Source organism: Epinephelus moara, chromosome 16, assembly GCF_006386435.1.
Source record: "Epinephelus moara isolate mb chromosome 16, YSFRI_EMoa_1.0, whole genome shotgun sequence".
NCBI lineage: Eukaryota > Metazoa > Chordata > Actinopteri > Perciformes > Serranidae > Epinephelus > Epinephelus moara.
Genome location: NC_065521.1, coordinates 2070293 through 2093146, shown reverse-complemented (window position 1 = coordinate 2093146; position 22854 = coordinate 2070293). Strand labels below are relative to the sequence as shown.

Below are 22854 nucleotides of genomic sequence, written 5' to 3'. Positions count from 1 at the left end.
ACACACACACACGTGGTTACGTTTAGCCAGCACACACACACATGTGGTTACGTTTAGCCAACACACACGTGGTTACGTTTAGCCAACACACACACACACACGTGGTTACGTTTAGCCAGCACACACACACATGTGGTTACGTTTAGCCAACACACACGTGGTTACGTTTAGCCAACATAAACACACTCACACGTGGTTACGTTTAGCCAACACACACACACGTGGTTACGTTTATTCATCTATACATTTTGTTTATTTATAAATGTATTTCTAATTCATGGATTTTATTTACAAATTTTTAGTGTTATTTATTTATAAATATTGAGCTAATTTATAAAAGAATGCAATTTATTTCCAATTTTTTTGATTACATTTATACATTTTGAGTTCATTTATAAATGTTGTTTCTTCATAGATTATGAATTTTATTAATTAATTTTTTGTTTTGTTTATTTATAAATTACGATTTTTTTTTAGCAATTTTTTGTTTAATTTATAAATGTTGAATTTTATTTACTAATTTTTAGAATTATTTATAAATAAAAATGTATAAATAAATATAATAAATATAATCGAGTTTTATTTATAAATGTTAAGTTTATGAATAAATTATATTACTAATTTTAGTTATTTATAAAAACATTGATTTTGTTTTATTTACAAATGTTTAGTTTATTATTATGATTAATAAATTAATTTCTGTCTGTGTTGCGCTGCCACCTGGTGGCTCATCACTGAACTAACCCGTTTACAAAACTTTAAATGTTCAAAAACAATAAAACTTCATTAGTTAATACCTTCCTTTAATCTGTGTGAAGACAAAACATTTAGAGGAACAATGAAAGACATGATGAGAAATATGATCTCACATCTTTATCATCACAGATATTTGATGTTTTATGAGGTTGTTCATTTTCAGTGACGACTACAAACCCTACTAACCCTAACCCTAACCCTAACCCTAACTTCAAAATAAAAGGTTTGACTGTTACTGACATACTTGTTATATAAATCGTGTTTCTTCCTGCAGCACAGAAGCTAAAATAACACGTTTTATAAACATCATTGACTTTATATAAAAACTTATACAGGAAATAAAACATAATCATTGATGAAATCCTACAAAATACAAGTTTGTGAAACAGAAAAATAAAATATAAATGTTTCAATGTAAAAAATCACTGACTCCTCCATCTTTATCTTTTCTTCTTCTTCTTCTTGGTCTTGTTTTTGTCCTCTTTGCTCTTCTTCTTCCTCCCTCCTCCTCGTCCTCTTCCTCTTCCTCCTCGTCGTCCTTCTTCTTCGTTGGTTTTGGCAGCTTGAGCCTTCCTGCGGCTGAGCGGCGTCCGACTGAACCACACCTTAACACACACACACACACACACACACACACACACACACACATATGAGTCGTCTGTTGTTGATGAATAAATAAAGTTTATACAAAAAGATGTCTGACCCTGAACGCCTCCTCTTCCTCCCGATACACCGGCTCCATTCTCGACAGTGATTGGATGAACTCTGCAGCGGTCAGCGGTTGGAGGCGGAGTTTCTTGAGCCTGTGGGGGCGGAGCACCGAGCGGACCGCCTGCAGGATGTGACCCTGAGTGAAGCCGTCAGTGATCTTGGCCAATGAGCTGAGGTCCAGGGCCGGACCTGGCTCCGCCCCCTCAGCACGCAGCAGCTCCCGCCACAGGACTGAGAGACAACACGCTAATGTTAGCATGTTAGCATTAGCATGAGGCTAATGTGTGCTAATGTTAGCATGTTGGAAAAGCTAATGGACATGTTCACTGGATATATATTTGGTTGTTTTGATAAATGTTGAGTCTAAATTTTGAATGTTAGGTTTTATTTATTCATTTTGAATTTAATTTTTGAATTCATGAATTTTTAGTTTTAGTAACAAATTTTGAGTTTTATCTCTAAATGTTGCCTTTGATTTACAAATACTGGGTTTTATTTATACATTTTAAGTTTCAGTGATAAATGTTGAGTTTAATTTTTGAATGTTAGGTTTCATATCTTAATTTTGAATTGAAGTTTTGAATATATGAATGTAGAATTTCAGCAACAAATTTTGAGTTTTATTGATTAATGTTGAGTTTCATTTTTGAATGTATAAATGTTAAGTTCTATTAACGTTTTGTTAAGTTTTATTTCTAAACCTTAACTTTTATTTAGAAATGTTGATTTTGAGTTCAAAATGTGAGTTCAATTCATACATTTTGATTTCTTAAAATATGTTTTGTATTTTCTTTACAAATTTTAAGTTTTAGTTTAACCTGAAGTAGAAAATGTTTAGTTACATATTTTTTTTATGGTTTTGAGATTAATTCATACATTTTAATTTATTATTGTTCTTTTATTTTTTTTATTTCCAAATTTGAACTTTTAATCTAAAAAAGTTTGAGTTTCATTTGTAGATTTTGAGAGTTTTTATTTATTTATTTATTTCATTTATTCATACCCTAGCTACATATTTTGAAATGCATTCATGAATTTCTAGTTTTACGAAAAGGTTACAAATTCTGAGTTGAAATTTTACGAATTTATTAATTCATTTACATATAATTTCAATTTTTAACTTTAAATTTTGAGTTGCATTTGTAAATATGTTGTATACTTTAAACACTTTTAGTTTTTTAGAAACAATTTGAGTTTCATTTACAAATTAGATTTTGAGTTGGAAAATTATAGTGTAATTTAGAAATCCTGACTTTCATTTATAAATGTCAAGTTTCTGTTTAAAAAATGTGCTGTTGTTTACTGGTACCCAGTCTGGATCAGTAGTCTGGTCTGGTGTCATACTGGTTTACTGGACTCTACAGACTAAACTAACTGGTACCCAGTCTGGACCAGTAGTCTGGTCTGGTGTTGTACTGGTTTACTTGACTCTACAGACTAAACTAACTGGTACCCAGTCTGGATCAGTAGTCTGGTCTGGTGTCATACTGGTTTACTGGACTCTACAGACTAAACTAATTGGTACCCAGTCTGGATGCGTAGTCTGGTCTTGGGATCAGGATGATCTTCTTGTAGACTTTACAGAACGGTTTGATTTCTGCATCAAACGGTCTGCGAGTCGTCCCGATCACCAGAACTCGGTCCTCCAGTTTCAGAGTCTTCAGAGACTTCAGCAGGTCTTTCTTCAGCCTCCGAGGATCCGACTGGAACAGAGACAGAGACACTGAAATGGGTCGCTGGAGGACGGAAGGTGTTTGTGTTTTAGTTATAAATGTTTAATGATGTTTTAACTTTTCGGACCTCTCTGTCAGTTTTTGGAGTTTTCTTATAGAAGATTTTTTCGGCATCTTCGATCCAGATCACAGACGGCTGCAGCTCACCTGCTACCTGACAGGAGACACAACATGGACCAATCAGAGGCAAGGAACTGGTGATGATCTCACCTTGAAGACCAGGAGCAGCAGGTCTGGACTCACCTTGAAGACCAGGAGCAGCAGGTCTGGACTCACCTTGAAGACCAGGTGCAGCAGGTAGGCAGCTCCTCCTCTGCCAGGGTATCTGTTGTTCAGGTGGGCGGGGCTCAGGTGGAACAGGTGAGCTCCTGTCTCGCTGCAGACGGCGTGAACCAACGTCTTTTTACCGACTCCGGACGGACCGGCCAGCAGCAGAGTCTTCGCCACCGGGAACTTTTCCAGGACTGCCTGAGATCCTGGAGGGAAAATCAAGGTGTAATGACCAGGTATTGATCGGCTATTGATCAGTTATCGATCAGGTGTGGACTGACCCAGCGGCAGGACAGCGTACAGAGCGACCAGCTGTCTGACGTCGGACAGAGACGGCATTGGTTCAATGTTCACCTGTCTGAGGGTCGAGGCCAGGTAACTGTACTCACCTGGAGACAGGTGAGACAGAGGAGACAGGTGAGAAAAGTGAGACAGAGGAGACAGGTGAGAAAGAGGAGAAAAGTGAGACAGGTGAGACTGTTGTTGTTGTTACCGATGTAGTCGGAGAGCTTGATGTTCATTGGTTGGACGAGGAAACCCTGCAGGATCAACTCCTCAAACAGAGACTGTAGAGACCTGAGAACCAATCACAGCTCAGGACACAGACACAGGAACCAATCACAGCTCAGGACACAGACAAAGGAACCAATCACAGTTCAGGACACAGACACAGGAACCAATCACAGCTCAGAGAGTATCCAGGTCGACCACCTGTTGGATGTCAGGTCCTTCTTCTTCGTCTTCTTCTACAAAGAGAAACACACACAGTGACATCACATGATGACATCATCATCATCAGACTCCGCCCCTCTGACACAAACAGACCTTTCTACTTCCTGTCTTCTTCTTCTTCTTCTTCTTCTTCTTCTTTTTCTTCTGTGTTCTGTCCACCACCAGTCGGAGGTTCTCCAGCTCCGCCCTCATCAGCTCATCCACCTGCAGACAGCAACAACACTGGGACATCACTATAAACAAATAAACAAACGAACAAACAAACAAACGCCTGTAAACCAGGGCCCTATTTCAGAAAGCAGGTCCAACAAACTCTGAGTTGACTGATCCTGAGCTGAGAAACAGAGCAGCTGATCAGGCTCAGTGAGCCTGAGGGAAGTGCAGATTCTCAGAGACAGGAAGTGGAGTTAAAATCAGAGTCAGAATCAGTGTCTCTCTCTCTGTGTCTCGCTTCAACATGTCCGTCACCATGGAAACCACAGCAACGCTCTCCTGATGACTCACCTGGACTCTGACTTCCTGTTCCACTTCCTGTCTCTTCTCCTCTCTGAGCAGCTGGAAGTCCAAACTCTGCTGCCCACGGTCGTCACGGCAACGCCACACATCTGAACACACACACACACACACACACACACACAGAAACAGTAAGTGGATGTGTCAGGTGTGTGGGAACCTTTATTTTCTCAGGCCCAGACAGGAAGTGAGCAGGAAAATAAATCGCCCCAGGTGCAGCTCCCAGGAGCCACTTCCTGCTGCTAACAGCGCCACTTCCTGCTGGAGGAAAATGTGCACTTCCTGTGTGAGCGGCGGAGAGCAGCTGGTGGACGCTGTCAGTGAAGTCAGCATTTTTTATTTATTTATAAACAGAAGTGAACAACAAGAAAACAGTCACATGTATTTACTGAACACTTTTATTTTGGCGGGGCCTCTGTGTGTTTCCTGTCTGACCTCTGACCTCCTGTTAGATGTGATCAATACTCAGTCCTGATGTCATCGACCATCTTAAATCTTTATTGACACAAACCACGGGAACCTTATAGGGCCAGTGTGTAATATTTGGCATGGTTTATTGTCAATCTGAATCTGAATCTGAATATTCTACTCATTAATATGTTTATATAAGTGTATAATCACTATAAAATAAAATTCGTTAAGTTTTCGTAGCCTTATAATTATGCTTTTATATATATATATAGCAAGGGCCTTGCTTTAGAGAGGTCGCCATCTTGCGCCCCCATGTATGTACGGCAGACCGAGCAGACAATCCAGCCAGCCAGAGAACGCATTTCGCGTGTATAAATACACCAACGAAGACAGCGGAAGGAAGGAAGAAGGAGGAGGAAACAGCAGAGAGTGTTAGTTCGTCGATAGAGAGTAGTGGAAGTGTTATAAAGTTATAAAGTTTGCGAATGGACCACACTTACCACGCAACAGGAGAGAATGAACCCGAACCGTCATCTGCGAGGAAAAGAAGACGCACCTTCACTCCTTGTGATGCACTCTCTGCGGCGCTTTTCCTCCTGATGATATATCTCCCCAACGATGGTAGCAGTAGCACCGAATCCCATTCTGTGCATTCCTCATCTGTATGCTCCGGCTCAAACAGGTATGGCTCTGGGTCTGTGTCCGCTACAAGAAACTCTTCAAAATCACGTTCAAAGTCGTCCTTTGCAGCTACTATAGTCCGGAGATATCGCTAGGCTAAATAAACAGCTGAGCTCTGTTTACAGGCTACGCTGTCAGTCAGTGTGCGGGCTGGAGATTGGTGGAGCAGAGAGGGGAGGGGGTGCCCACTCGGTATGGTAAACGAGAATGTGTGTATGAAGTGTGTGTATTACGCTAGAAGAGTCAGAGTTTGGGACGGAGTCAATAGACCTACTCCTGAAAAACTCCTGTCTGTGCAAGGCTTTTTGTCCCTACGAGGCCACCGTCATTTACCCGACGGGACGGGTGAGCGAGTGAGCCCTGCAATCTAGAATTTGACCACTGATGTCACTGTTTTCAACCCATTTTACACACTGGCCCTTTAATGAGCCGCCGCTTTATTGTTGTCACGGCGAGCTGCACGAGCCGTGTTTATGATGTCAGCGTTGCCATAGTTACTGCTATCGAAAGCCTGTGGGATGTTTCAGTCACCGCCACAGCGACACCGTAAAGTCGTGTTCGGTGTGATGACGTCATGTCGTCTGATTTCGACACCTGTCAGCAACCCTCCTTTAAAAGACACTTCAGGGCCTGTTCATCATTTACCGCGGGTTGGGGTTAGCATTTTTAATTCAGCGGAGAGGCGGGGCTAGTATTTCTAATTTAGCTGAGGGGGCGGGGTTAGCGGTTTAATTTAGTGGAGGGGCGGGGCTAGTATTTCTAATTTGGCTGAGGGGGTGGGGTTAGCGTTTTTAATTTACAGATTTAAATGGTTTTATTTTGGATTTATTTTACCGCAGATTTTTAAAGAAAACATGGCTTCCAAATTTGGGTGATTATTTTTGGCAATATATCTGGCAACGTTTAAAATAAACACGCCGTCCAAATTTTTTGCGATTTCCTGTCTAAATTTTGGCAGTTTTACAAATTTAAATAAATACATCTCATTAAAATGTTTTATTTTCATTTAAAATTTGTCCAAAAATAAAGAGTTTGTATGACGAGAGTGAAAAACTAAGACTTTTTGCAACTTTTAACTTTCAAACATTAAAAATGTAAAAACTCATTTCTGGTGGAGGGAGGAGTCACAGTGCAGCCCCGCCCCCTCCTCTAAATACAGAACAGTCCCTAGAACCTTCAGTACAGTGGCGTATGCTAACATGCTAACTCATCCCAGGATCCCTCCTTTGCGTCGCTTCATGTGACGCTCCAGAGGAAAACACCTGTCATCTATACCCCGTGTCATAGGAGGGCGGGACTTAGATACAAGGGGGCGGGGTGAACGTTCTCAAAGTTAGTTAACTCTCCTCCACTACAGTTCCCATTGTCAGGGTGGAACTGACCTGTGAAGATTTCGTGACCTTTGACGATGTCGGGGAGGAAACTGCTGCGAGGATTAAACTGACCTCCGTCCTCCTGCAGCACATTACGTCAATAACGTTAACATCTCAAACAAACAAATAAATTAATTAATTTGTTAATCAATCAATCAATTATTAATAATTAAGTTAGCATGTTAAATAAATAAATAAACAACAAACTACCTAAAATACATAACTAGATATAAAAATGAAGTGATAATAAAATAAAATAAAAACTAAATCTGAACACCTGTAGAACATAAATCAATCAATAAATAAATAAACTGCGTGTTGATGTTGAAACGAGTCGCGACAGGTCAGAGGCGAAGGTGACGTCACTGACAGGAAGTGAACACGTCAGGTGTGTAACAGATAAACGTCAGCATGCAGGAGAGTGAACTTTATTCATCTGTCGTACCTCTGTCTCCTCCGTCCTCCTCTTCCTCCTCTTACTCTTCTCTGCTCCTCCTCTCTGTCTGCTCTTCTTCTTCTCTCCATCCTCCCGCCTCACCGCCAGCTCAGCTGAAACCTGACCATCACATCAAACATGGTTATCTGTCGGAGAGTTCAGAGAGAAACTGCCGCTGCTGCTGCTGCTGCTGCTCACCTGCTCAGGTGTTTTGTGACAGAATATGGCGGCCGACCCTCCGTCCTCACTGTCAGGGAAGTCTGGAAACGTCCCCGTGGCGTCCCTGCAGACAGACGGCAGCTGACATCATCATAGTGTTTGTTTATTTACAGATTTCATATGTACCATTCATTTCAATAATAAAAACAAAGTTAATAATTGAATAAAATTATCATGTGAAATAAAATAACACAATAATCCAATGAATGAATGAATGAATAACAATAATAACATTTAAATAAATAAATATAAATAATAAACAACCTAGAAACCTGTAAAAATATTTTAATAAATGAAAGAATGAATAAGTAAATCAATAAAGTTGTTATTTCAATAGGTCAAGGTCACATTTATTTCTATAGCACATAGTTTACCAAAATGCTTTACAAGAACATCAATAAAAGTACCATTAAAATAAATAAATACAGTATACAATACACATCAACATAAAACAATACAATAAATAAATAAATGAATAAATAAAAAAAATGCCTTCAAGTAAAAAAGATTATAAATTAAATAAATAAATAAAACTAAAGTTAGCATCTAAAATAATTAATAATAAATATAAATAATAAACAACCTGTGAAAATAATCCAATGAATGAATGAATTCTTAAAAACAACCTCTCAAAGTCAAACGTGTAAATAAAAACACAAATATCAGTGAACAGAATAAAATAAATAAACATTTCACACAAAGATTATTTTCTGTTTCCATCAGTAGAAACCAACCATCATCGTCATCACCATCAGGAGGAAGAGGAGGTCAAAGGTCAGCACAGATCGATGGCCTCTGATTGGCTGAAGTCACTACTGACAGACCTGATTTACCTCGTCCACTGATTTAATGTGAGACAGCGTCTACTTCCTGCTGTCAACAACATGGATGATGTCATGACGGAGACGATGTCACTCAGTCTCAGGTGATGATGAAGAGGATGAAGAATCAAAGAGAACCATGACAGAAGGAATAAGAGGAGGACCCACCGGATGCAACAGAAGCAGGGTACGAATCAAAGAAACTCTCGAGGAACTAAAAGAACCATGGGAACCCCAGGAAGCAGAGGGGCGAGAGCCGGAACCAGAGGAACCCCAAGAAGCAGAGGGGCGAGAGCCAGAACCAGAGGAACCATGGGAACCTCAGGAAGCAGAGATGCAAGAGCCGGAACCAGAGGAACCCCAAGAAGCAGAGGGGCGAGAGCCGGAACCAGAGGAACCATGGGAACCCCAGGAAGCAGAGGGGGGGGGAGAGCTGGAACCAGAGGAACCATGGGAACCCCAGGAAGCAGAGGGGGGAGAGCTGGAACCAGAGGAACCGTGGGAACCTCAGGAAGCAGAGAGGCAAGAGCAGGAACCAGAGGAACCATGGGAACCCCAGGAAGCAGAGGGGGGAGAGCAGGAACCAGAGGAAACATGGGAACCCCAGGAAGCAGAGGGGTGAGAGCTGCAACCAGAGGAACCGTGGGAACCTCAGGAAGCAGAGAGGCAAGAGCTGGAACCAGAGGAACCGTGGGAACCCCAGGAAGCAGAGAGGCAAGAGCAGGAACCAGAGGAACCATGGGAACCCCAGGAAGCAGAGAGGCAAGAGCAGGAACCAGAGGAACCATGGGAACCCCAGGAAGCAGAGGGGGGAGAGCCGGAACCAGAGGAAACATGGGAACCCCAGGAAGCAGAGGGGTGAGAGCTGCAACCAGAGGAACCTAGGAACCTCAGGAAGCAGAGGGGCGAGAGACGGAACCAGAGGAACCGTGGGAACCCCAGGAAGCAGAGGGGTGAGAGCTGCAACCAGAGGAACCTAGGAACCTCAGGAAGCAGAGGGGTGAGAGACGGAACCAGAGGAACCGTGGGAACCCCAGGAAGCAGAAGGGTGAGAGCTGCAACCAGAGGAACCGTGGGAACCCCAGGAAGCAGAAGGGTGAGAGCTGCAACCAGAGGAACCTAGGAACCTCAGGAAGCAGAGGGGTGAGAGACGGAACCAGAGGAACCGTGGGAATCCCAGGAAGCAGAGGGGTGAGAGCTCGAACCAGAGGAACCTAGGAACCTCAGGAGGCAGAGGGGCGAGAGCCGGTACCAGAGGAACCGTGGGAACCCCAGGAAGCAGAGGGGCGAGAGTTGGAACCAGAGGAACCGTGGGAATCCCAGGAAGCAGAGGGGCGAGAGCCGGAACCAGAGGAACCATGGAAACCCCAGGAAGCAGAGGGGCGAGAGCCGGAACCAGAGGAACCGTGGGAACCTCTGTTTCGGCTGTTGTCCCTCTGCTTCCTGGGGTTTCCATGGTTCCTCTGGTTCCGGCTCTCTCCATGGGAACCCCAGGAAGCAGAGGGGCGAGAGTCAGAACCAGAGGAACCATGGGAACCCCAGAAAGCAGAGGGGCAAGAGCCGGAACCGGAGAAACCATGGGAACCCCAGGAAGCAGAGAGACGAGAGCAGGAACCAGAGGAATCCTGGGAACCAAAGTATCTGAACCTTGCACGTAAAAGATGATCTTTGAGGTTCTGGTCTGACCTGCACTCGCTGAACCACTGTCGGATCTGTTCCTGCAGAGTGTCCCTGACATCGGTTCCCTCCACGTCTAGAATTGACTGCTTCACTCTGAGTTGAGCTCTCTGGTACTCCTCCTTGTTCTGATCCTGGATCAGCTTCCGATCCAGTGATGCCCGTCGAGCCTGCACCTGAGCTGAAGTGGGACCAGGAGGCCCCGCTGGGATCTGAGGAACCAAAAGAACCAGGAGAACTATGAGGAATTATGAGACACCATCGGGAGAACCAGAGACGAAGAAGGTAACCAGGGATGGTATCAAATGAATAAGATGGGGGAACCATAGAACCTTTGAGGATATTTGAGAAACCAGGGAATAACAAGAACCAGAGGTACCAGAGGAACCATGAGGAAAGGGAGCTCTGGGAACTAAAAGAACTAAAGAATGGGAAATAAGGGAACTAACAGAACCACTGGAAGAACAAGAGGAGGGTGATGAACCAGTAGAACCAGGGAGTGGAACCAAAGACATTATGAAAACATATAAGGAAGCAGGGAACCCAGAGGACAGATCAGAGGAACCAGAGGATCTATGAGGAGCCATGGGAGGGTAGAGAGGAACCAGTGGATCTATGAGGAACCATGGGAGGGTAGAGAGGAACCAGTGGATCTATGAGGAACCATTGGATCCAAGAGGAACCATGGGAGGGTAGAAAGAAACCAGTGGATCTATGAAGAACCATGGGAAGGTAGAGAGGAACCAGTGGATCCAAGAGGAACCATGGGAGGGTAGAGAGGAACCAGTGGATCTATGATGAACCATGGGAGGGTAGAGAGGAACCAGTGGATCTATGAGGAACCAGTGGATCCAAGAGGAACCATGGGAGGGTAGAAAGAAACCAGTGGATCTATGAAGAACCATGGGAGGGTAGAAAGAAACCAGTGGATCTATGAAGAACCATGGGAGGGTAGAGAGGAACCAGTGGATCTATGAAGAACCATGGGAGGGTAGAGAGGAACCAGTGGATCTATGAGGAACCAGTGGATCCAAGAGGAACCATGGGAGGGTAGAAAGAAACCAGTGGATCTATGAAGAACCATGGGAGGGTAGAGAGGAACCAGTGGATCTATGAAGAACCATGGGAAGGTAGAGAGGAACCAGTGGATCCAAGAGGAACCATGGGAGGGTAGAAAGAAACCAGTGGATCTATGAAGAACCATGGGAGGGTAGAAAGAAACCAGTGGATCTATGAAGAACCATGGGAGGGTAGAGAGGAACCAGTGGATCTATGAAGAACCATGGGAGGGTAGACAGGAACCAGTGGATCTAAGAGGAACCATGGGAGGGTAGAGGGGAACCAATGGATCTAAGAGGAACCATGGGAGGGTAGAGGGGAACCAGTGGATCTATGGGATGCTGAAGAACCTGAGGAACCAGAGTGAGTGGACTTTGTGTTACTGTATAAAAGAACGTTACCATTCCAAGAGAAATCATCTCCTGGGTTCTCAGAGTGTTGGTGCGGTTCCTCTGACTGTGACCTCTCCACACCTGAAACACAACAACAATAACAACAGACAAACAACTATCTATTTTTTTTTATTTAAATGTGAAAACTCGAATGTAAAAATGATGAAAGGTGAATATTCCGATCAAATGTGAGTCAGATGTGACACCTTCTGGATCTGGATCGCAGCCTGATCCGGTGTCAGGTTTGTGGGTTTCCAGGTGCGGCTGTGGAAGCCTCTCTCTGATTGGAGGAGCTCCTTCATGAACTGGGCTCTGATTCGTCCCTGCCGGACGCGCTCAGACACCTGCAGCAGACGGACCGCCTTCTCCAGACTCATGGACTGGACTGGACTCACCTGGACAGACCAGAGAAAGTTCAGCAGTCAGATTCTGACTCTACGTGATTACATCGGCATCAAACCGGCGGATCACCAACTCCCTCTGACCGTCTGATTGGCTCGGAATGTTTCCAGGATGTTGGCGAACTTTGCCTGCAGCTGAGTCTTCTCTCTCAGGAAGTATCGGGGTACGGGGATCTCCAGGTCCTTCTGCAAACACGCACACACACACACACACACACACACACACACACACAGCAAAATCAAGTGTTACGGCTGCAAGTCCAGCCCTGGGTCTTCAGGGGTCAGGTCTCCATGGTCAGGTCTGAAGGGTTCAGATTGGGTGGGATCAGATCAGGAGGGGTCAGGTCTGGTCAGGTGTGGAGGGGTCAGGTTGGTAGGTGTAAGGTCTGGAGGGATCATGCGTAAAAGGATCAAGTCTACAGCATCAGGTCTGGTGGATTCAGGTCTAGAAGGATCAGATCAGAAGGGATGAGATCTGGAGGGATCAGGTCTGAAGGGTTCCAATTGGGTGGGATCAGATCAGGAGGGGTCAGGTCTGGATGGGTCACGTCTGGAGGATCAGGTCTGACAGAGTTCTGGACTCACCGGGGTCATCTTCAGGTCTAGCAGCAGGTCATCAAAGTAGTGGAACTCGGAGAGCTCCAGGTCCACCATCTGACTCTTGAGCTCCAGGATCCGACCCGTCAGCCCGTCCAGAACCACCCGGACTGCCCGCCTCCTCTGGGGCTGCACCAGCTGCTCGTAGACCTCCTCCAGACTGCGGAAGATCTTCAGGTACTTAAGGTACAGAATGGCCCGATCCTGGAGGAGCTGCAGCCGGTCCACCTGAGGACCAGGAGGCTCAACAGGAAACTCCTCCTGAAGGAGATCCTGGAGAGCGCCGTGAGCCGCCGCCCACTTCCTGTCAGACATAAGAGGCTGAGGTCAAACAGAGCTGCAGCTCCTCCGGACTCCATTTAAATAATCAGTGATTTTAGCTTGTGTAGATGCAACATGTGTCCACAGCTAACTGGTAACTTAAGGGTTAAATTCCACAGAGACATGTCACAGAGACATGAGCAGAGACATGTCACAGAGACATGAGCAGAGACATGAACAGAGACATGAGCAGAGACATGAACAGAGACGAGCAGAGACATGAACAGAGACATGAACAGAGACATGAGCAGAGACATGAGCAGAGACATGAGCAGAGACATAAACAGAGACATGAGCAGAGACATGAACAGAGACATGAGCAGGTTAATGGCAGTTAAATCACTGATTATTTGAATGGAGTCTGGTGAGTTGGTGTTTCTCTTTAAATGAAGGCTGAACCTGCTGAGACTGATCTCTCTGTTTGTGTCCTGCAGCAGGAGGAGCATGAGGAAGAGCAGGAGGAGGAAGAGGAGGAGGAGCAGGAGGAGGAGGAGCAGGAGGAGTATTATGGTATGTGGGGGAGGTGACGGGGGAGGAGCACTGACTGATCTGAGGACACTGACAAGAGAAACTCAGAGACGTTCAACAACCTCAGCTGCTCCACACGTCAACTACATATTAATTAATACAAATAAAAAGTCACATTCCTCATGGTGAAGCTATGGGAACCTTTTTAGGCTCTGTAAGTAACGGGTTCTTTACAGAACCTTTACTATCAAGTCATGTGACAAACCTTTTTATCACCACTGTGGAACCTTGAAGTTTCTTTTAAGGTTTAAAAGTTAAAATTTCAGCTCTTGAGGTTTCACAAAGAACCTTTTGTCTCAGGGTGCTCTGAAGAACCACTGCAGGTTCTGTGACAAAGTTCTCTGGAGCCTTTAGTGGTTCCACCAGGAACCTTTCATCAAAGGTCCTGAGAGCATCAAAAGGTTCTCCACAGACCTGAAGGTGCTGCCATGGTTCTCCTTCCTCGGAGCACCTGTGAAGAACTTTTTCATGAGCGTGTGATGACGTCACGTTATGAGACCAAACTGTGAATCAGGACTCGCTGAGAGTGTCTGTCCGTTGTCATGGAAACACCGACATATGGTGAAGTCTCCAGCAAAGTGAGCAGAAATCACACTTTACCTGTGTGACGTCATCGCGGGACGCTGCAGCTGTCGGAGTTTGGGATCCGCGTGCAACTGGACTCGGAGCTGAGCCGGTTCCGCTGGTCCTCCTCCTCCTCCTCCTCCTCCTCCTCTTCTTCTCCTGTGTTTGTGTGCAGTGGAGCGGAGCAACGCCGCGCATGCGCACCAAGAGTCCTCGGACAGGATTTATGACAGAGAGGAGGAAGAGGAGGAGGAAGAGGAGGAGGAGAGACATTTTCATGTTTAATTACAATGTTATTTGAAGTTTTATTGTTTATTTATTTATTCATTTATTTGTTTGTTTGTTTGTTTATCTTATCTGGTTGTATTTATATTTTTATTCTATTTTTTGTTTTTTTTTAGATTTATGATTTAAATAGTTTTATTTATTACATTTAATTTCAAATGTTTATTACATTTACATTTATTTTACATTTTTTACATTAAATGAATCATTATTTATGAAAACGTTTGATTTTCATTATCTTTGTTTAAAATTATTCATTATTTAGATGTTTTAACGTTTTATTCAAATGTCATTGTACATGTTTTAGTGATTGATCCTTTTTTTATTATTTATTGAATTATTTATTATATTCTATTTTTAGATGAGAACCACTGCAGTTATTTTTTAATAAGTTCTACATGTAATAATAATAATAATAATAATATTTAATTATAGTTTTATTCAATTAATTTTTATTTACAAAAACCATCAGACAGAAATTATGTTTTTATTATTAATAATAATTTAACCTGAATTACGACTTTTTCAACATAAAATTCTGACTTATTATATTTTATTATAAATATATAAAATAAACTTTCCCTTCAGTCTGTTTTCTCCTCTTCATCATCCTCCTCTTCATCATCCTCCTCTTCCTCCTCCCAGCTGTGCCGCTCTCAGCAGAAACATCCCGCAGTAAATCACGCAGAGCTGCGTGTCTGTGGGCGTTTCTTCTTCTGCTGCTGCTGATTAAAGTGCAGAAGCACTCAGTCTTCGTCACACTCAGTCCGCCGGACTCACAGGACTCTGACCCGCATCAGGACCCGGACTCAGACCCTCCTGCTGGACCCGTAAGTCTTGAAACTCTTTGCACAGTAAATGAATGCAGTGTCTCATGTCTCTGCTGCAGGTCACAGACCTCAGCCCAGACTCCATTTGGAAATACGTCATTTCTCAAGTTTTCACAGAGTGGCACGCGCACACGAAGCAGCAGGAGAAATATAACATGTTGTTATTGATCAGTGATGTCCCGGGGTGTGTTCGGCTCATGGTCTGCTGACACACACCTCTTCATCTCAGAGAAACCTCAGCTTCAGTTCAGCTCCACAGGGACGTCGTTATTACATCACCTCCTGCAGCCTGAGTTACAAACGGGACTTTAGTGGACGGAACATTTGTATGAAGTCTGAGACATGAGCCGAGCTGCAACCTGCGTCATGTTGGTCATCAAGGTGTAACACATGTCTTATAAACTGCTCCACTTCCCCAGTGACAGGGTCTTATAACGGAATATAACAACAACAACAGCAGCAGCAACAACAACAACAACAACAACAACAACAACAACAACGACAACAACGACAACAAATGTCTAACTTTTCAAACTTTTAAAACAAACTACCCAGAGCCGATCGAGATGTGACGTAATTCCAGCCTCCCTTTAAAAATGTGTCACTTCATAAATTGTGACGTTTCCTCAAACTGCGCACTCTGCAGCATAAAACCTTTATACGTCACCCGTAACCTTTGATGTCCTCAGATGTGTTCGGCGTGCACGTGCTACACCAAACACTTGATTTCACTGAAATCTAAGTTGATCAATGCGCCTTCAAACAGCCCGCGGCTGCGGATTTAGGAGGACTTAAAATAAACGCGAAGCTGGTTCTAAAAGTGACGTATTTCAGTGGAAACACGCCGTCACTGGGTGTGACATGTGAGCCGAATTAAGGAGAGAGTCGTGTTTATACTTGTACACTTTAATTCTTGTGCTGTGACGCGTGAATGGCCGTGACCGATATAAGAATCCTTAACTCTGGAGAGTTTTTAACGGAGTTCGGCGAGTCGAAGTGCAAAGTGCACTTTGGTGGTTTATGGGGTTTTGATGGTGCGTTCAGGAGCCTCTGTGTGGGGTTTCACATTGACTGGGAACTCTGGTTTCACCGTGTGTCTGAGCTCTGAGTCCAAACTAAAACATTTCACCTCTTCATGTTCTCATGATGTGATGACGTCACACGCTTCTTTGTTTTAAAGTGTGTTTGTGGATATTTAACTCTTCGTGAAACATCTGGAACGAGCTGCAGACAAACTGGTTTAATGGAGACGATGTTCATGAGTTATAGACTCGGAGCATTTGGAGCGTCTCAGACTCAGTAAAATAAAGATTTCCTGTATTATAACGAGATATTTAGAAAATGTTTCGACACTGAACTCTTCTTCACGTGTTTTCTGTCCTCTGGCTGAACCACTGATTGTCTCATTGTTTCAGCTCGGCAGTAAACTTTTAATTTGAAGGTCGTGACCTTTCAGCTTGAAGTCCCCTGTTGAGATTTTATTTTCAGCTGAAGGTCCAATAAAACTCTTTTGTTTTGCTCCTCCTCCTCCTCCTCTTCCTCCTCCTCCTCCTCTTCCTCCTCCTCCTCCGCACCCACAGATGGTTCAGGGCATTTTGGCAGGGAGCACAAGCTTCTCGTCGGAGTACGTTTATCACTTTTAAAACTATTCACGTTATTGTTATCGATGTTTTTGTTTCTGAAATCTGAGAACAGGAAGTTGAAACAGCTTCTTCTTTGTTGGTGTTCAGATCAGATTGATGTCCTCAGTGTGAACCTCTGCAGAGCTGAACTCTCAGTATTGATCTGTGATCACACAGACGTTATTGTTCCGTCAGCGTTTCCCATCAGTTCAAAGTGGTTCAGTTTTTAATGACGTCTGGATCATTTGACCTCCGCACATCCATCCATCCGTCTGTCTGTCTGTCTGTCTGTGTGTCCATCCGTCTGTCTGTCTGTCTGTCTGTCTGTCTGTCTGTCTGTGTGTCCACCTGTCTGTCTGTCTGGTCTCTTTAACAGGGCCCGGTATTTATGACCTGTGGGTGTGATCAAGAAGAGGGCGTCACTAACAGTTGCTTTCTTCCTGTTTACCAGGTGTGACCTCATCATCATGAGTCTGAGCACCAACGACCTCACAGAGCTCATGGAGCTGTGGGAGGAGCTAAACCTGACCGCCGCCGACCACGACAATCTGTCCCATGTGGAGGCGCTGCTGTGTTCAGGTGCCATCAGCCACGCCTCCTTCCTCCACATCCTCTCCGTCTTCTACATTTTCATCTTCCTGGTGGGCCTTGCCGCCAACGCCCTGGTGGTGTGGGTCAACCTTCGCTCCAACCAGAACCGCTATGAGACTCACCTGTACATCCTGAACCTGGCTGTAGCTGACCTGTGCGCTGTGGCCACGCTGCCGGTGTGGGTGACCTCACTGCTGCAGGACGGGCGCTGGCCGTTTGGAGAGGCCGTCTGTAAACTCACTCACCTCGTCTTCAGTGTCAACCTCTTCAGCAGCATCTTCTTCCTCACCTGCATGAGTGTGGACCGCTACCTGTCTGTCACGCTGTTTGCAGGCGCCCCCAACAGCCGAAGGAAGAAGGTGGTGCGGCGGCTTATCTGCGTCCTGGTTTGGCTGCTGGCGCTGGTGGCCTCCATCCCTGACACCTACTTCCTGCAGGCGGTCAAGTCGTCTCACCATGATGGGGCCATCTGTCGGCCAGTGTACCCGCCTGAAAACCCTCGGGAGTGGATGGTAGGTGTTCAGCTGAGCTTCATTGTGCTCGGCTTTGCCATCCCTTTCCCCATCATTGCCATCTTCTACCTACTCCTGGCGGCGGTGATTCCCCCCAGCTCGGACCAGGAGCGCCGCATCAGCCGCCGCATCATCCTCTCTTACATTGTGGTCTTCCTGGTGTGCTGGCTACCATTCCACGCTGTCCTCCTGCTGGACACGCTATCACTGCTCAACATCCTGCCATTCAGCTGCCGGCTGGAGAACTTCCTGGACGTGGCGCTGCACCTGACACAGTGCTTCTCGCTGGTCCACTGCTGCATCAACCCCATCCTCTACAACTTCCTCAACAGGAACTACCGCTACGACCTCATGAAGGCCTTCATCTTCAAGTATTCCACCAAGACGGGGCTTGCCAGGCTCATAGACGGCTCACACGCCTCTGAGACGGAGTACTCTGCGGTTATGATGGACAATAGCAACCCAATGTGAACTCATCAAGACCTAGAAACTCCTCTTGAAGACTCACTAACACTTTTCAGAACTTACTAATGCTTCTTTTGTTTGCTCCTGAAGGCGGTGATCCCTTGCAACAGCTTCCTTAACAGGAAGTACCGCCTGCCTCGAATACGTCTCAGATAAGATAAGATAAGATAAGATAAGATAAGATGAGACTGAGTACAAGGTGGAAGCTGACCGTGGTCCCAATGTGACCTCGGTTAAGACTTGGGAACACTTCTTAGTTCTTGCAAATGCTTCTTAAGACCTTCTAAACGCTCCCTGTACCTGCCCCTGGCAGCTACGATCCTCTCAAGCTTGGACCACGAGCCTCGATGGTCCAACACCATGATGGTCTGTGGACAAGTCTCCTGATATGAAAGTCCACTTTCTATGACTTTCTATGACTCTGAAATAAAAACTTTTCCAGAATTTGGAGTAACACTTCCCTCGGGAATGTTACACTTATTTACAGCACTACATTTGTCTAGTAAGATTTTATTAAAGACTTAAGAACACTAAGCACGACTCTGAAAAACTTCTCAAGACTTGGGAGTGCTTTGTAAAGACTTTTCAGGACTTGTGAATACTTTGTGTGACCTGTAAAAACTTCTCAAGATTTAGGAATACTTTGTATGACTTGGAAGCACTTTTCAAGACTTGCAAAGATTGCAAGATTTAGGAACCCTGTATCACTCGGAAGAACTTCTCAAGACTTAGGAATACTTTGTATGACTTGTTAAAACGTCTTAAGACTTACGAGTGCTTTGTGAGACTTGGAAAAACTTCTCAGGACTTAGGAATATTTTGTATGACTTGACAAGACTTTTTAACTTTTAGAGACTTTTTAACTTTTAGAGAGTTTACAAGACTCGTGAATACTTGACTTGGACAAACTGCAAGACTCAGGAATAATTCGTATGACTTGTAAAAACTTCTCAAGACTTGAGAATATTTTGTACGACTTGTAGAAACTTCATTAGACTCAGTAATACTTTGTATGACTTGTTAAAACCTTTCAAGACTTGGGAACTTTTGTCACCTGACCTGTCTCACCATCAGAGGGGCCTCCGAGTCTCTGCAGGGAAACAGAGTTTATACCTTCAACGTGTCCGCTTTATATTCTGTGAATATATTTACTGTTTCCTGTTTAGTGATGAAGATGTTTCCTGTTTAGTGATGAAGATGTTTCCTGTTTAGTGATGAAGATGTTTCCTGTTGATGTGTCCCAGTCAGGTTAATAAAGTCCAGTGTCCTCAAACGAGACGATGTCACGTGTTTATAGACAAAATATAATGAAGAGAAGAAGAAGTCAGGACGGACGGACGCTCTGCTGATGAGACAATATCTGATCATTTATTACTATTGAGTATTGATGAAGTTTGTGACAGGCAGACAGGCAGACAGACAGACAGGCAGGCAGGCAGACAGAGACAGACAGACAGACAGACAGGCAGGCAGGCAGACAGAGACAGACAGGCAGGCAGGCAGACAGGCAGGCAGGCAGACAGGCAGACAGACAGGCAGGCAGACAGAGACAGACAGACAGACAGACAGGCAGGCAGGCAGAGAGACAGGCAGGCAGACAGCTTCAGTGTGAGCAGTAAAGTCTGTCTCTGCGTCCTCACAGGTGGTCGTGGATGATTGACTGTTTACCTGTGTGATGTCATCAGCTGCAGGTGTGACAGGCTCAATCACAGAGCTGTGCGGTCGCACAGAGGCGCCACTCTGACTCACAACCCTGACACCAAAGGGTGGGCGGGTTCACCTGCAGGCAGAGAGGGAGACACCACCATCATCATCATCATCATCATCATCATCATCATCAGTGAGACTGATCCTGGTTCAGCTCGGGCGAGGACACGTGTTGGGACATGTTTACTTGTGAGGACCCTCATTCCTCAGCTGAGTCCAGACCGTCAAACACACCTCTGAGCAAAGATTAAAGGGCACGCACACAGAGAGGAGGGGCCCGGGGGGGCCAGCTGGGGGCCCCGTGCTGGACAGAGGGACAGAAGACTCAGAGCTCAGAGACGAGAGCAGTTTAAAAACTAAGGTTTGGTTTGAACAGAAACGACTGAGCTGTGACCTCTGACCTCGCTGCAGTCAAACACCACAGAAGAAGAACCCGCTCAGCTCTCTGTTGACCTTTGACCTCTGTGTTTACTGTCACCACCCTCAGATCCTGTCTCCATGGTTACCTGGAGTTCAGACGTCTCATTGGCTGTGACTTCCTTCTGCTCTGTCTCAAGGTCTCACTTCCTGTTTCCAAAATAAAAGTTTCAATGCACCAGTCAGACCGAAGGGACGTTTACAGAGTACTCTGATTGTAACTGAGTACTGTGAGTTTAACTGAGTACTCTGACTGTAGCTGAGTACTCTGACTGTAACAGAGTACTCTGACTGTAGCTGAGTACTCTGACTGATGCTGAATACTCTGACTGTAGCTGAGTACTCTGACTGTAACAGAGTACTCTGACTGTAGCTGAGTACTCTGACTGTAGCTGAGTACTCTGACTGTAGCTGAGTACTCTGACTGTAGCTGAGTGCTTGACTGTAGCTGAGTACTCTGACTGTAACAGAGTACTCTGACTGTAGGTGAGTACTCTGACTGTAACAGAGTACTCTGACTGTAACTGAGTACTCTGACTGTAGCTGAGTACTTGACTGTAACAGAGTACTCTGACTGTAACTGAGTACTCTGACTGTAGCTGAGTGCTCTGACTGTACCTGAGTACTCTGACTGTACCTGAGTGCTCTGACTGTACCTGAGTACTCTGACTGTAACAGAGTACTCTGACTGTAGCTGAGTACTCTGACTGTAGCTGAGTACTTGACTGTAACAGAGTACTCTGACTGTAGCTGAGTGCTCTGACTGTACCTGAGTACTCTGACTGTAACAGAGTACTCTGACTGTAGCTGAGTACTCTGACTGTAGCTGAGTACTCTAACTGTACCTGAGTACTCTGAGTATTTTTACTCTGAGGTATCAGTAGTCATACTGCAGTCACAGAGTATTTTGGACTCAGGCTAACGTTGCCACCTGGTGGCTGCAGAGTGGAACAGCGTCTTCACAGAGTAACTTTATTTAAATTGTTCAAAGTAACAAAGTCTTTATTGTCCAGGTGAGGATGAACGGAGACGATGTGTGTGTGTGTGTGTGTGTGTGTGTGTGTGTGTGTGTGTGAAAGGTCAAAGGTCATTTACAGCTCTGTCTCAGTGATGTAATCCTTCAGTGTGTTTGAGAGCTGAAACCTGAAACTGAACTTCCTGTGACATCATGTGAGGCTCACACACACACACACAGGTGCATCATGGGGGTGCGTCAGATGTTGTTGACCATGTTGCTCAGATGTTGTTGATAACGTTGCTCAGATGTTGTTGACCATGTTGCTCAGATGCTGTTAAAGATAGTAATAATAATAATAATAATAGATTTTATTTATAACGCACTTTACAGTTGAATACAAATCTCACATTGCTCAGATGTTGTTGACCATGTTGCTCAGATGTTGTTGATCATGTTGCTCAGATGTTGTTGATCATGCTGCTCAGATGTTGCTGAAGATGCTGCTCAGATGTTGTTGAAGATGTTGCTCAGATGTTGTTGATCATGTTGCTCAGATGTTGTTGACCATGTTGCTCAGATGTTGTTGAAGATGTTGCTCAGATGTTGTTGATCATGTTGCTAAGATGTTGTTGACCATGTTGCTCAGATGTTGATGACGTTGTTCAGATGTTGTTGATCATGTTGCTCAGATGTTGTTGATCATGTTGCTCAGATGTTGTTGACCATGTTGCTCAGATGTTGAAGATGTTGCTCAGATGTTGTTGACCATGTTGCTTAGATGTTGAAGATGTTGCTCAGATGTTGTTGACCATGTTGCTTAGATGTTGATGACGTTGTTCAGTTCAGTTTGTTCTTTCTCTTGTTGCAGTTTTCTATGAAGTTGCACAACCTTATGTCCTCTACATGACCAAGTGTTTACAGACACACTGCTGCTGTTGTGTAACACGCACACACGCACACACACACACACACACACACACACACACACACACACACATAGAGGTCAAAGGTCGAGCAGACATCAGATGTTGTTGAAGATGTTGCTCAGATGTTGTTGATCATGTTGCTCAGATGTTGTTGACCATGTTGCTCAGATGTTGTTGACCATGTTGCTCAGATGTCGTTGATCATGTTGCTCAGATGTTGCTGAAGATGCTGCTCAGATGTTGAAGATGTTGCTCAGATGTTGTTGAAGATGTTGCTCAGATGTTGTTGATCATGTTGCTCAGATGTTGTTGAAGATGTTGCTCAGATGTTGTTGATCATGTTGCT

General features: G+C 44.6%; 2 protein-coding genes across 2 annotated transcripts in view; one reads left to right on the top strand and one right to left on the bottom strand.

Annotated features, from left to right (window-relative positions):
• The window catches only part of iqca1 (IQ motif containing with AAA domain 1), a 23894-nt gene extending 9177 nt beyond the window's left edge, over positions 1 to 14717 (bottom strand). The window contains exons 1-19 of the mRNA XM_050064172.1: positions 14232 to 14717; positions 12771 to 13086; positions 12270 to 12371; positions 11991 to 12179; positions 11794 to 11865; positions 10343 to 10545; positions 7815 to 7899; positions 7626 to 7736; positions 7190 to 7262; positions 4707 to 4807; positions 4296 to 4406; positions 4182 to 4216; positions 3964 to 4046; positions 3752 to 3859; positions 3444 to 3676; positions 3268 to 3354; positions 2993 to 3170; positions 1460 to 1698; positions 1187 to 1361 (exon numbers count right to left, since the gene is read on the bottom strand). Of these exons, the coding sequence (XP_049920129.1) occupies positions 1197 to 1361; positions 1460 to 1698; positions 2993 to 3170; positions 3268 to 3354; positions 3444 to 3676; positions 3752 to 3859; positions 3964 to 4046; positions 4182 to 4216; positions 4296 to 4406; positions 4707 to 4807; positions 7190 to 7262; positions 7626 to 7736; positions 7815 to 7899; positions 10343 to 10545; positions 11794 to 11865; positions 11991 to 12179; positions 12270 to 12371; positions 12771 to 13086; positions 14232 to 14245 (2505 nt within the window). The 5' untranslated portion in view covers positions 14246 to 14717 and the 3' untranslated portion in view covers positions 1187 to 1196. The remainder of the gene's footprint in view (positions 1 to 1186; positions 1362 to 1459; positions 1699 to 2992; positions 3171 to 3267; positions 3355 to 3443; positions 3677 to 3751; positions 3860 to 3963; positions 4047 to 4181; positions 4217 to 4295; positions 4407 to 4706; positions 4808 to 7189; positions 7263 to 7625; positions 7737 to 7814; positions 7900 to 10342; positions 10546 to 11793; positions 11866 to 11990; positions 12180 to 12269; positions 12372 to 12770; positions 13087 to 14231) is intronic.
• Positions 14718 to 14834: 117 nt separating this feature from the next.
• Positions 14835 to 20951, top strand: ackr3b (atypical chemokine receptor 3b). The gene is made up of 2 exons (XM_050064173.1): positions 14835 to 15310; positions 17384 to 20951. The coding sequence occupies exon 2, from the start codon at positions 17400 to 17402 to the stop codon at positions 18504 to 18506; it is 1107 nt and encodes a 368-aa protein (XP_049920130.1). The 5' UTR covers positions 14835 to 15310; positions 17384 to 17399; the 3' UTR covers positions 18507 to 20951.
• Positions 20952 to 22854: the final 1903 nt, after the last annotated feature.

Bases quoted from the DNA above. Each gene is read 5' to 3' on its own strand.
- ackr3b (XM_050064173.1), top strand. From the start codon at position 17,400: ATGAGTCTGAGCACCAACGACCTCACAGAGCTCATGGAGCTGTGGGAG.